At 42.2% G+C, this 14950-nt stretch overlaps 1 protein-coding gene across 1 annotated transcript in view; it reads right to left on the bottom strand.

The window, feature by feature from the left end:
* CASP10 (caspase 10) overlaps window positions 1-14473 on the bottom strand; it is a 34720-nt gene extending 20247 nt beyond the window's left edge. The window contains exons 1-4 of the mRNA XM_063101377.1: window positions 14354-14473; window positions 11974-12327; window positions 10237-10330; window positions 3970-4105 (exon numbers count right to left, since the gene is read on the bottom strand). Of these exons, the coding sequence (XP_062957447.1) occupies window positions 3970-4105; window positions 10237-10330; window positions 11974-12320 (577 nt within the window). The 5' untranslated portion in view covers window positions 12321-12327; window positions 14354-14473. The remainder of the gene's footprint in view (window positions 1-3969; window positions 4106-10236; window positions 10331-11973; window positions 12328-14353) is intronic.
* Window positions 14474-14950: the final 477 nt, after the last annotated feature.

The following is a 14950-nucleotide window of genomic DNA, read 5'->3' as shown; positions in this document are numbered from 1 at the left end:
ACATGAGAGCAGTGGAGGCGTGGCAGTCTCCACCCAGATTCTAGAGGACGTATGGAAAAGCCTGGGGGCCCAGGCAGAGACCTGCCGCAGGGGCAGAGCCACCACAGAGGCCATCTACTAGAGCAATGCTGAACAGGAAATTGGGGTCAGAGCCCCCACCAGGGAAATGTCTAGTAGAGCCAAGGCGGCAGGGCTGCCAGCAGGACCCCCGAACTGCAGGGCCACTGGTAACGTGCAATGCAGGCCTGGAAAGGCCACAGGCACTAGCACAGCCCACTGGGCTGTGCCTGGCAGAGCTGTGGGAACAAGGCTGCCTGATGCTTTGGGGGCCCAGATGCCCCAGTGTGCCCAGGATGCAGAAGTTGTAGTCAAAGAAGATTATCTTGGAGCTTTAAGATTTAATGTCTGCCCTGCTGGGTTTCAGATTTGTTTGGGACCTGTTTTTCCTTTCTTTTGGCCTATTCCTCCCTTTTGGTAGGGAAATGTAAACCCAATGTCTGTTCCACCATTGTATCTTGGCAGTAGATAAATTTGGTTTTGTTTTTCAGGTTCACAGTTGGAAAGACTTTTGCTTTTGGTCTCAGATGAGACTTTGGACTTTTAAGTTGGTGCTGGAGCAAGCTAAGACTTTTGGGACTGTTGGGATAGAATGATTGTATTTTGTATGTGAGAGTGACATGAGTTTGGGGGGGACAGGGGCAGAATGATGAAGTTTTGATGTGTTGTCCCCTCCAACACTCATGTAGAAATTTGATCTCCAATGTGGCCGTGTTGGGAACAGTTTGAGTCATGGGGGTGGATCCCTCATGAATGGATTAATGCTTTCCCTGGAGGAGGGGGGGTAGTGAGTGAGTTCTCACTCTATTAGTTCCTGTGAGAGCTGATTGTTTAAAAGACCCTGGCACCTTCTCTCTCTCTCTTGCTTCCTCTCACCATGTGATCTCCTCGTACCTGCCGGCTGCCTGGCACTTTCCACATGAGTAGAAGCAGCCTGAGGCCCATGCCTTATGCAACCATCCCAGAATCGTAAGCCAAATAAACTTCTTTTCTCTATAAATTACCCAGTGTCAGGTATTTCTGTTATAGCAACACAAAACGGACTAATACACCAAGATATAGAATCAACCTAGGTGTCGGGCTGGCCCGTGGCTCACTCAGGAGAGTGTGGTGCTGATAACACCAAGGCCACAGGTTCAGATCCCATATAGGGATGGCCGATTAGCTCACTGGGTGAGTGTGGTTCTGACAACACCAAGTCAAGGGTTAAGATCCCCTTACTGGTCATCTTTAAATTAAAAAAAAAGAATCAGCCTAGGTGTCCATCGACAGAAGAATGGATAAAGAATATGAGGTATGTATTCACAACGCAATACAACTCAGCCATAAGAAAGAATTAAATCCTGTCAATCATAGCAACATGGATGAATCTGGAAGATATTATGTCAAGTGAAATAAGTCAGGAACAGAAAGAAAAATACTGCATGTTATCACTTATATGTGGGAGCTAAAAAAGTTGGGCTCATGGGCTGGCCGCAAGGCCCTCCTGGGGCCCCTGGCATCCGCGGCTTCCAGGCTGGAAGCACAGCATGGGAGAGTCGGCCTTCCCGGCTCCCAGGGCCTCCGAGGTGACGTGGGTGACCAAGACCGAGGAGGCGCCGCAGACCCTAAGGGAGACCCGGGTATTGCGGGTTCCAAGGGTCCTCCTGGGAATAAAGGAGGACCGAGACCCAGCGGTCCTGTCAGACCAAAAGGACAGTCTGGCGGTCGGGGGGAGCTGGGCCCCAGAGAGGCACCAGCGGTGTCCAGGGCATCCAGGGCACCTCGCCATCACCGGGAAACAGGAGTTCGGGGGACGAAGCCAGCGAGCAACGCCTCCGGAGCTGCGGGGGTGGGGAGCGAGCCAGTGGCGCAGGCAGCGGCCGAGGACGCCTGCGCCGGGGACATCCCTGGGCCGGGCCCCCAGGCTCCATCGCTCACCCTGGTGCTCGAGGGCCCCCTGGATATCGTGGTTCCACCAGGGAGCTGGGACACTCCGGACCCAGAGGAAACCGGGGTGACAGAGGAGACAAGGGCGTGGGGTCCCGGGGCTCCAAGGGCCGCAAGGCGTGCCTGGCATTAGCAAGGACGGTCACGACGGTGCTCCGCTCACGGAGACCCTGGGCTGGCGATCCTGGCCTTCCCCGTGCTGTCGGTGCTCAGGGGACTCCGAGGGCCTGTGGCACCTCAGCCTGCCCAGGAACCGTGTTAGGAGGGGGCGGGAAAAACCAGGTCCCAGGAGCTCATAAAATAGCAGCCACGGAAGCGAAAGAGTGCAGACCACGACTGAAGCACGAGCTCCGATTCGGCACCCGGGGCCAGCGGCGCCCGGTTATCAGGGAGCGGACGGCACGACAGGCTGCGACACCCAGGAACGTTTTCCGACTGGACACTGGGCCCGGAGAGCATCCTGACCCCACTGCTGTCAGTGTTCTGTCTCCACGCCTGTCTACAGCAGTCTGCTGATCTGTGATAGCACAGGGCAAACGCAGGCCCTAAGTAGTAAAATTGTAAACCCAACGTTCACGAGGGATGCAGGATGTACACATAGAAAGTTTTGTACAATTCCATGAGACAAAAAGATTGAGCAACTTGTTTACATAGCATTTATGTAATGACTATGATATAATCCCAATAAAATTACTTATTAAATCTTCAGATTAATAACTGGCTACAGTATAACAAAAAATAAAGAATTTTATGTACTGGGGGAAAAAAGTTGAGCTCATAGAAGTAGAGAGTAGAATGGTGGTTACTAGAGGCTGGGAAGGATAATGGGTAGGGGGATAGGGAGCGACTGATTAATGGATACGAACTTACACTTGGGTAGGAAGAATAAGTTCTAGTGTTCTACAGCAGGTCTAGGTATCTATAATCAACAAATAATTGGGGCTGGCTGATTAGCACAGTTGGCTACAGAGTGGTACTGATAACACCAGGGTCCAATGTTTGATCCCTGTACCGGACACCCAACAAAAAAAATAAAAATAAAAAACAAAAATTACAGATACCCATACCAGCCAGCTGCCAAAAAAAATAAAATTTAATTTAAAAAATGTTTTAATTAAAAAATGGAAATTTGTGCACAAGATTGACTCACTGAACTAAATTATGGGTGTGGAACAAAACCTTTATGAATATATTCATGAATTTTTACATATAGCTCTTGTTTAACAGTGTAGAAATGGACTCAGAAAAACACAAATATTTAGCATTTTGATATGTGGTGAGGCAGCCAGATTTTATTTCTGCCCTGTGCTTCTACCTCTTTATAATATCATAGCAAAACTACCTTTATAAGATAGACTTTTTTAAAAAAACAAGAAAATATAGTTCTTCTCTGATAGCAATTTCTAAGAATACAAAAGTCTTCATGACTTTCCTCAATGACAAACATAATCTTACTCTGTGCCAGACATGCATTTTATAGAAATTATCTCATTCAATTCTTACAAAAACCTATGAGGTAGGTACTATTATTATACCCACTTTACAGATGGGGAAAGTAAGACATAAAAGCTAAAGAAAGGGCCAATACACCACTAATAAGTGGAGTCCTGGCAATCGGACTCTATAGGCCCCACTCTTAACCCCTACGCTATCCCGCTCTTTCTTTTTCATGTTATTTCATTCAAAAAAATTTCCTATACTCTCACCCCCATGTATAATCAGAAGACATTTGTCTAAAACTACTTTCTCCCAGTAGAATGTAAATTCCAAGAGGGCAGGAGTTTTGCTCTGTACCTTGCTTACAACTTACAAAATAATGCTTGGTACAAAGTATGTACTCAATGAATATGAGTTCAGTGAACAAATGGGGAGATTCTGGCTTTCGCAAGAGAATATTTTCGCAATAGTGTAAACATCATACACAGCAAATTGGTTTTAAAATTCCTGTGGTTTGGTGCAAGTAAGCAAACATAAGCTACTTACCCTTCTCTCTTTTATAGTCCTCTATCTTTCTCATTAGGCTAGGTACAGTCTTTTTGATGAGGTTCTCCAGTAACGTCAGATTATCTTCATCTATTAGAGCTTGTTTCTCTAGATATGCCAGTAAACTTAGAGAGGTCTGCAAGAGAATCAATGGGGTCTCATTTACTTGCCTACTGATTAACCATTCATTCATTAAATAGGACCTGCATGGCTACTCAGCACCAGGTTCTGAATTGACGATCAAGATACAATGTCTGCAATCTTGGGCACAAGTGGTGATGGTCAGCTTTGTACCCCATGAATATTCATAATCAATTTTTTAAAAAGATACAGTGTCTGCAAAATACACTCCAGAGTAATAGAAAAAGCATCTGATTTACGATAATGGGGAGGACTTGATCACGCCTGTCTCACTACTGGACAAATCATCTAGGCAACAAACCTAGAGGAACAGTTGATCTATCAGAGAGAGAACAAATATATGGGGGGGAGGGGAAGAGGAGGAAGGGGAGGGGGAGGGAAAAGGGAAGGGGAGGTGGATGGGAAGGGGAGGTCTTATATTTAAGTCTTTAGTCTATTTTGAGTAACACTTCATCTTTCTTATGTTACTGCTCTATCTTCCTCCTTCCCTTTAGTGCTAAACTTCTTCAAATAACAGTCTATACGTACTCTCTCCCCACTAACTCAACCCTTAGTCACATTCCGATGCATTTCAGTATGGCTTCAGCATGCATCACTCCAATGCAACTATTCCTGCTGAGCCACCAAGAGCCTCTTCATAACCTCATTTTCTGCATATGGTGCTCTTTGCCTGGAATGCCCTTTTCCACGTTGTCAGTTAAGCCTCATCATCCTTTGAGATGCCATTCAAGGATCATCTCCCATGTGCAGTTTGGTGTGGAGCCTGTTCTGTGGAATAGATGCATGATGAATGAATGAGTGGTCTCACCATTTGAAGTCATCTTTCACTCTTCCTTCTTTTCTTCACCTGCTTCCAATAGATCATCAAATCTCACCAAGTTATACTTCAGAATTGTCTCTCAAATCCAGTGTCTCCTCTGCCTTTCCACTGCTAGCTGCAGACCAGGTCTTGATCATCTCTTCCCCAGAGTAACTAATCTTCCTGCCAATAATTTCTTTCTAATCCATTTCCTCCTCTAACCTACCCCCAAGATTGCTATTTAAAAACAAATCTGTTCATGTCACTATACTCTTTAAAGACTGCTATTGGCAGCCCTTGACCCATGGGACACTTGCCCAACCTCCTCACAGGGTGTGTATGTTCCTTCATGGTCTGACACCAGCTCACTGTCCCAGCCACAACCAACCTACTGAGCTCTCCCTTGGACTGAGGTTACTCCAGCCTCCGTCCCAGCCTTCCTGAATACACTGTCCCTTTTCAAATGTTGAACTGTTCAGCATGGACTGGAGACTTCTCCAGTTTCCATTCTGCGAATACTTATGTATGTAGTTAGATAGTGTTCAGTTGTTCACTTTCTAATTACTCTTTTCTGTGGGCTCCAATATAATTTTGTTCATATATTTTTTCCATAACCTGATTAATATGTTCAGAAGCCCTAATCACTGAAAAGATTATGATGCCTTCCACCCATATATAATTCAATATTAAAATAATACTAGCTGATTCTTGGTTTTTTCTCCCCCAGGAATACTTTAGACATTTTTTTTTAGTACCACCATGTGGAAGGGATACCTGCACTTAAGTACCACCATGTGGAAGGGATACCTGCACTTCCATGTTCATTGCAGCTCTGTTTACAATAATCAAGTGTTAGAAACAACCTACATGTCCATTGACTGATGACTGGATAAGAAAATATATACACTAATGGAATACTACTCTGCCATAAAAAGGGATGAAATTCTGCCATTCACAGCAACATGGATGAACTTAGAGAAAATTATGTTAAGTGAAACAAGCCAGGCACAGAAAGAGAAATAACCACTCATCCTCACGCATAAGTAGGAGCTAAAAAAAAATAAACAGGTAAACAAAAAAATAATAAAGAAAGATACAATCAAAATAATTCGCTGAACTTTCAAAAAAAGAGAACAGAGCTGAGGCTTCCAGAAGTGACAAAGGGGGAGGGTAGAAAGGGTTATCAAGAAATTGGTAAAGGGCCACAAAAAATGATTACATTGTATAATGTTGAATGTACTAATTATCCTGATTTGAGCCGCACATATTGCACACAGATAGTGATACTCAATGCTGTACTACACAGATACGTTTCAATTTTTTTAAAAAGCAAATAAGAAAAAAAGAAAGAAGAATAATAAAATAAAAAGTAAATAAGCATAAATCACTGAAAATTTATTTTTTTGGTTTTTTTTTAATTTAAAAAATTTTTAAATAACTGAAAATTTAATGTAAATAAACATTAAAAATTTTAAATTAAAGCCACCTTTATAGAGGTCAATTGTCCTCTGGAATGATAAAATAATTAGAAAACAAAACAAAAACGTTTTAGAATCAACCACTCCTAACATACGAGAATGATGAAATCCTGTCATTTGCAACAATATGGATGAAACTGGAGGACATTATCTTAGGTGAAATAAGACAGGCACAGAAAGAAAAACTATGATCTCACTTACACTCATATGTGGAATCTAAAAAAAGTCAAACTCATAGAAGTAGAGAATAGAATGTGGTTACCAGGGGCTGGGAATGAGGATTAGCAATTGGGGGGATGCTGGTCAAGGTACAAGGTTTCACTTGGAGAGGAAAAATAAGTTCTGGAGATCTATTGTACAGCGTGGTGATGTAGCTAAAAAGAATGCACTGTATACTGAAAAATCTACTGAAAATTGTAGATTTTTAGATGTTCCCACCACAAAAAAAGTATGTGAGGTGATAGATATGTTAATTAGCTTGATTTAACTATTCGGCAATGTACACAAATATCAAAACATCATGTTGTGCACAATAAATATATACAGTGAGAAATAAGTTAAAATAAATAAATTTTAAAAACACATATTAAAAAAAAATGAAGGGTTAATGAAAGTGTGGGGTGGGGGTGGGGGGGTGTTCTAACAAGGCACACAAAAAGTCAGCAAACCAGGGAAAGGCCAGAGTTTCAAAGACTTAGCTGGTTTCTGTCTTCATTTCATCAAGAAGTTCCAGAGACAGGGAGGGGGACCAAAGAAGCAAAGACGTGTGAGCGCCCCTCAGGCAGCCCCAGCAGCCAACAGCGTGGCCAGGGAGTAAAGCAGGAGCGAGGGGAGGAGGAGTCGCAGAGGGTCCCCCTGTCATAGGTATGGCAAAAGAGATCTCTCTGAACCTCAAAACTGAAACTCACATCTTACCGTGAGCAAGAAGGGGAGCTAATATGTGATTCCAGAAGGAATGATGGAAATTTATTATATTTTGTAAAAAGTTCATTCAATGTTTAGTAAATCTCTCTCTCTCTCTCTCTCACACACACACACACACACACACACACAATCATTTTTTTTAAAACTTCATTAAAATTTAAATATGCAGTATAAAACAATCTAAATGGACCCTGTACATCAATCTAGTTTAAAACAACCACTCTGGCAAATGCTAGCAGAAAAAGTCTGAAAACTATTGTCTTTTGTTTTGCTTTTTTTGCTAAAAAGCTACATGGTTTGGGTGTGGTTTCCTTTACAAAGTTCTATCCTGATTGCTGTGCTGCAAACGGATTTCCTGATAGTTGTTCAGGTCTCTCAGGATGTATGTAGGCAGCTACACTGCTTAAATCTGTGTGAAAGTTATCCGAGGGAAGCCCAGAACACCCTACAAAGATCGTTTTTGTCCCCCTAGAGAGAGACCACATGAATTTAGAACCTTTCCCTTTTAGCTGAGGGATGTTCAGGCCCTCCTCAAGTGGCTGGTAAGTAACTTATTGCTGTGATAAAGTCTTTTGCAATTGCAGATAATACAGACGTGGTATGGAAAGTCATCTGGGTTGCTTAGAGATGAAAAATCCAGGGAGATTAACCCGGATTATCTGAGGTGTAGAACTCAGCCACAATTCTGACATAAAGAATTAGATCTCCTTCAGAATAAAGCTGCGATCGTTCACAGTCCAAGAAGGAAGCACAGTTTTCTTGAATTTGATCAAGTAATACCACACTGTTCTATGCCACAACTATACAAGGATACTTCAAAAAGTTCATGGAAAAACAGAATTTAAGGATGATATGAATCTTTCCATGAACTTTTTGAAGTACCCTCCTATATATGTGTGTGTGTTCGAGAGAGAGAGAGAAAACCACAGAGACATAATAGTGTCATACTACAAAGGCCAGGACAGTGGTTACTTCCAGGTCCAGGAAAGGGCTGTGATTTAGATGGGGCAAATGAAGAATGGCTGGCAAAATTCTATTTCTTTTTCTTTTTTCTTTCTTTCTTTTTCTAAAATTCCTGGTCTATTCATTTGTTTTCAAAGCACTGAACGCAAGAGCACATACAGAAAGTCCAGATGGCACATTATACAAAGTCATTTTGCTAAAGCACAAAATTCAATTTCTTGACCTGGGTGGCGGTTTCAAGGCTATTAGCCTTATAATAATACACCAAGCTGTAGGTTTGTTTAGTGTCATTTTTTGTACCCATGTTTTGTTGGTTGCTTTTTTTTTTAACAATAAAAAGGTTAAAAATAAGAAAAAGAAAGAAAGAAAAAAGAGCAAAACACAAAAACAAAAAGCACAGAACCTCCAAGTGCCATCCAAGGAAGAAAATTGGCAGATTCTGACAAGGAACAACAACTACGAGAATGTTATAATTGTATCTTTGCATCGTAGTTCTTTAGCTCATCCTACTGATCTACCAAGTTTTTTATTGTAAAATCACATAAATAGAAATGGTTCAGGCAGCTTTCTCAGGAGGAAAGAGAAAAGAGATGATCACATTCACTCATGTTTTCATTCAGATCACCCGAGCACAGCTTAGTGACAGATTCTGCAAGGTTCTGGGGCTATAATGATGGGTCTCTCAGTCCCCACCCTCAAGGAGCCCACAACCAATCTTTGGGAGAAAAAACACCAAGAGGTAGAGTGGGGTGACCAATTAGAAGAACACAAGAGTCTGAAATCCCTGAGGGATCTAAAAGGGAAAAAAAAAAAAAAAAGAAAAAAAACACTCAAAGATTATAGCCAAAACAGAATTAACCCACTCAGGTCTATGGACTTGACACCAAGAAAAGTGTTTAATAAATTACTAACATGGTCCTCATTTGATCTACTCCATGCAAACAGCTCTCCACTCCTCGGTGATTTTTTGAAAGTTATTTGTCAACAATATCAGTACTGGGGGAGGACTACACATGTAGGCTCAGGAGCCTTTTGATATTCTCATTCTGAAGTGGGTTCATGGCTGTTACACTTCATTACATTTCATAACTTCTATACATGTTACATGTATTCTTTGAATTATCAAATGTTATACAACTTAAAATCTAATGTAAAAAAATAATACTTGAATAACAATGTTACAGGGTAAAATTTGAAAATCGACCCTTCCCAAATTATCAAACTTGCTGTCACAAGTTTTTATCAGAGTCAAATACATATATTTATGTGTTATATATATATAAAGTTTTGAGGCCCAGAAGAGAAACATGCAGCTACTTTCCTGCCCTTAAATGTGACCAATATAGCAATCTTAGTGATAGCAATTATATTAACATTTAAAATATTACTATTAATTCAAAGCACCTGAACAACTCTTTACAAAGCACATACTCAAATATTCATCTCATCTGATTTTCACAGAAATCCTACATGGTAGGCACTGTGATCTACCACCGAAAAGGATACCCAGGCTCTCTCAGAGAACTCATCTAAAGTAGACAATGAACAAATAATTTCTACTCTGCCATTGTTTACCACCTCCTTATGTCCTTGTGTCCTGAGAATTTTTATATCATAAAACACAGTGGACATCAATAGTAGGTAGCATTTACTGTCTGGTTGCTAAGGCAAATATTGGCCTCATGCTAATGTTTTATGCATATTATTTCATCCACCCCTCCCAACGGTCCACAATTTGACACATAAGAAAATTGAAACTCAGAAAGGTTCCATCACTTGCCCCATATCACAGGGAATCAGGACTAGAATCCAGGCCATCTAACATCCAAGTTGACATTCCTATAACCATTGCATATACTGTCTCCCACAAAAATAAACTTCCCTGAAAACACCTTCCAGCATCTTCCTACTACTGATTAAAGCGGTGCTCCCATGGACCCCCATTCTATGTCACCCACTCACCATCGAGGTGTTTGGAATCTGGTCTCTCAGAAGGAAAGTCATGGCCTTTAAGCTCTCTGAGTCGATGCCTTCTGACACTTCATAGAGCAGTTTTCTAAGGTATACACAAAAAATGAAAATAAGCCTCACACTTGCAGAGAACATCAGAGTATATCATGCACCTTTACAAATGTTATCCATCATTTGGATGATCAAGCCTGTGAGCAGATAATTATTAATTCCATTTTACAGACTCAAAAATGAAAATTTTGAGTTTCTAAGTGACCTATTTAAGATAGCACAGTAAGCAGTAGAGGCAAGCCTTCTGATTCCAGCATACTAGGAAGGCATAAAACATGATTTCGACATGCCCTCCCATCTCTTAACTCCATTCTAGAAATTCTGGCTTACATTATAGGCCCTCGGTAGAGAGAACCTGATGCCAGACAATACATAGTCCACCGTATATTGAAAAAAAAACAAAACTACCCCAACTTCTGGAGAGTCATGTCAGCCACAGCCAGAAAATCTGAGTATTTCATTCACACACTAACATCTCTGTATGCCAGAGACCATCCCTCAGATGTTTAACTGGCAGAATGGAAATATGGATTTCTGGAATTCACCATTCCTTTCACGGACCAAAATGCAGCTCAGATTCTGGGAGCCAGCTCCAGTGCTAAAGTCTGAAGGGTTCTAATCGCCCAGACCATAAAGTACCCTTCCAAGGCTCCTCCTTGTGAGGTTCTCTGATGTGGACACCACATCAGTAGACAACTTAATAAGACACTGTTTTCTAAGCTCTGACCCATGATAGGCCTCATATCTATATTTTATCTTTTTGGGGGGAAAATGCCTATATTTCACCTCTCTGAGTTTCTACCCCAAAATGTGTAAAATCTGTAAGTGGACATGGCATAAATGATGTCCCTCCCTACCCAGAGACGCATGTCCTTTTTCATCCTGCTTATTTGGCTCCAAGTATGCATTACTCTCTTCTCAAGATCCCAGGAGGAAGAAGCATCTGCGGGCATCGGGGCTGGCAACCAGGAAGAGCGAGGGCTCAGCCTACTGAGGTGGGCTCTACTGATAGTGAGAAATGAAACAAAGGGAAGCCGCCTCCAGGCGCAGAGCCGCAGCCAGTCCTGAAGCCTTGCTGACATCCCCAGCCCTCATCTCATTAGCTTCTGAGGCTGAGAAATCCCCTGGTTTAGAATCTCCTAGTTTATCATCCAAGAAGGCAGATAAGAAAATGATCTTAATCCCAGCTTCCTTTCAAAGTCCAGTGGCCACACTGGTGTATGCCTCTAAGTGACTGGTTGCCTTTAGGTAAAATGGTAGATACTACGGACCAGTGCCCGGAATGGGTTGCAAATGTCCTTCAAAGCAGCATGGAACTGAAACACTTCCACTGTTCCACTGGCATGCAGCGGGGAATGGCACTTGAATTCATTAAACTTCTCCTCTAACCAGTGAATATAGATTTGTGTTTGTTTACATCACTGCAGTAGAACTTTGTCAAACCATGAAGCTGTAAAAACATGTAACTCTATAATTCATGTATTTGGTTCACATTCATTCTGTCTGTACATTGACCCCAACTTCCTAAATCTATCTTTCGGTCATTAAAAATAGCATTGGAGAAGTAAAAAACAAAACAAAACAAAACAAACAAACAAACAAAAAAACAAAGTCCAGTGGCCAAAACGAACAACGTGATGGAAAACCTCCTGCCTCCATCACAGACCCCCTCCTTACATGAACAGAGAGACCCTCCTTCGAGTTGGCAGGAAACTCTCCACTCGCTCTTTGGTGCAGTGCAGGTGCCGCAGCAGTGAATTCTGCTTGATGAGGTAGAGCAGTTCTGCCAGGAGGAAAGGCTCTTCCTCGCTCAGCTGCTCCTCTGCCAAGAGATGATCAAAAATATCCAAGGCTGAGCTGGACTTCTCCAGCTTCTTGTGGGAGACCAAGCCTTGGCAGAGAAACTTGATTCGCTTCACATCGTAGTCCCCCAGGTCTGAGTCAATAATCAGAAGCTTCTCACGGAAGCTCATTTCACCATTTTTATCTGAACTGGAAGCCAGACACTGATGACGAAATGTCATGGCCAGCCTGAAAGAGACAGAGACGTGTCGCAGGGAATTAGTGTGAGGACACAGGCCTTCCCCTAGTCCTGGCCTCTTCTGCTCCCAGCAATAGACTTTCCGAAAAGTACTAAAAAATAAAAATTACTACAAGGCTACCTCAAAAACCAGCAGCCCAGGAAATTACACCCCAACACTTGCAAGTTACCTTTTAGGAGATTGGGAGGAAGTTTTTATTGGAACTCAATTTACCCTGATTTCTCCCAAATCAAATATCCCCCGTGGGAGTCAGTCAAGAGAGAGGAGGAAATAACACAATTTCTCCCAGGCCTGGTAGCCTGCTTGGAGCTCTTAACCCCTAAATTCATTTCCACCAAATAGCAGAAATAGCACTTAGGTCTATGTTTTAAGTTTTAGAAATAAAGCAATGTAGGAGAGGTTATCCTTCCAAAGCGTCTACCAACCCAAGGACAATAAAGTGCCCTGAGGGATGTTTGTTACATCCTTAACTTCAGGTTACTAACCATAACAGCGCAGGCCTTTATCTCACAGAAAGGGAAGCCATAACCCTAGAGCCCAGAAGGAAAGGGTGGTTTTAGACAAGAATTCTCTCATGTCAGTATAAGAAGTCACAAATTATGTAAGGTCATGTTTCCACTGTCCAGTTCATAAACTATGGTATTCTCTACACTAAATTTCACCCTAATCAGAGCAGCAATGCACGGATTACATTTTTACTGTAATATTATTCATTCTATAAAGACTTGAGGTATACATTCATAAATGAAGGACTTGGCTATTTTTAGAAACGGGAAGGAAAAACCTGCAACCAGGCAGGAGGCCCCTGCCATGGGCCAGGCCGGAGGTCCTGAGACAGGAGCAGGGGACTGACTCAGCCTCCCGCAACCAGGCAAAGAGCACACTAAAAACACCACTTCCCTGTGGGCAACCCACCACAGCCACCACAATAGCCACAGCTGCTGCAAAAGCAGCTAGACGCCACAACCACTGTGCAGATGTCCCACCCGCCACCCGAGTGCATTGACTCAAGGAGAGTCACTGGTGGAGACCAAAAAAAAGAAGAGGCTGTCTTTCTCCATAAAGACCATTCCAGAGTGACAAAAGTAGCATCTACTCTATGGTGATAGTGGTGGACCTGAACACATCTCTCTCAGCACTGTACTGATGATCTAGACAACAAATGGACAGAGTAACCATTACCCTTTCAGGAGAGAAGAAACCTAGGGTTATCAGAGGTGGGAGGGGGGAGGGAGAGGCAGATGGAGGGAAATTAGATAAGGGGCATGAAGAGTGAGTACGTAATAATGTATATGCTAATAATATTCATTTGATCAACATAGTCAACGTTGAACCCCAACAGGAAAGTATTTTCCCGTTTCTAAAAATTGCCAAGTGCTTTATATAATCAATTATGATTTTTTTAAAAAAAGAGTGAGTGAGAGAAAAAAATAATAAAGGAAGGAACACATAGCAAAAATCAAAATCACAATAACAAAGAGTGGTTGTATCGAGGTGGTATAACTATAGACAATAAAAATTTTCTTCTGAGCTCCCGAGTTTCTCAAACTTTATGCAGTGAACATATGTATTATTACTTTTGTTATTAGAAAGAAGAAAACAAAACAAAACAAAAATGCCAGTTTTTAATGTGACCATCCATGGGGTCTTCCTTTCTAGTAAGTAGCCTTGAAACCAAATGATTGGTTTCTCGGTGACACCTTCCTAACCCAACGCACATATATTTGCCTTGTGGTTCCTTGCAGATTTTGATCTCTAGCTTTAGCGAATCTACCAGACTTTGTCTCTGTGGACTAGGATATTTCTGCCAGTAAAACACTATGTTGAGGACTTCCTGGTTTTTTACTGACTTTCATTTTCCCTAACTCGGCAAAGAAATCCAGGCAGAAATGTCTTTGCCAACAAGAGTTTTTACAGCTTTCTATGATCCGTGGCTCTGAAGCAGAGACCCCGGGGAGCTGCGGCGGGGGGAAGGGGGTGGCGGGAGTTGGGGGGATGGGGAGGTTCTTACGTACCTTCAGATCAAGTTCCAGCAATCCTCTGGATGTAAAATGGTTCTCGGGGAAATTGCCTGAAAACAAAGTTTTAAAAGAATTAGAATCCTCTGTGAGCTCCAAGGTCCAAGAAAGCTCTCGTTTGCGCGGGAAGAGAACTCAAAACTTGCTGGTCGTGAAAATGAAAACTGGATCTCCTGGTCTGGGTAGTTGATATTAATTTCCTGCTGATGTCATCATTGCCTCTCTGCCTTTTTCCCTCCGCCCTCCCTGGTTTAAGATAACACTGACAAACAGCGTCTCCTGAAGGCAAGTTTATAACTTCCTTTCTCACTATCCAGCTCAGGATTTTCCCAGGCAAGGAAAAAAGCTCCTAGAAAAGAACTCATGGAAGCCACTAAATGCTGCAGCCTTTCCTTTGAGTCACGGTCACTTTGGTAAGTGACAATTTTCTCAACCATCTCTTTCCCTAAACTCACTTAACCTTTAAAATAAAACCAAAAACCTCATGAAATAGTAGTCAGTCAGCTCAACCCTGTCCTAAGTAAGCCCATGTGCAAATAAACAAAACCTTTAAAAGACAAAAAAAGTGGGGATGATAGATTATAAGCCCGTTTG

The sequence above is a fragment of the Cynocephalus volans genome, chromosome 1, assembly GCF_027409185.1.
Source record: "Cynocephalus volans isolate mCynVol1 chromosome 1, mCynVol1.pri, whole genome shotgun sequence".
NCBI lineage: Eukaryota > Metazoa > Chordata > Mammalia > Dermoptera > Cynocephalidae > Cynocephalus > Cynocephalus volans.
The sequence above is the reverse complement of the archived record's forward strand: the minus strand, read 5'-3'. Positions and strand labels throughout refer to the sequence as shown.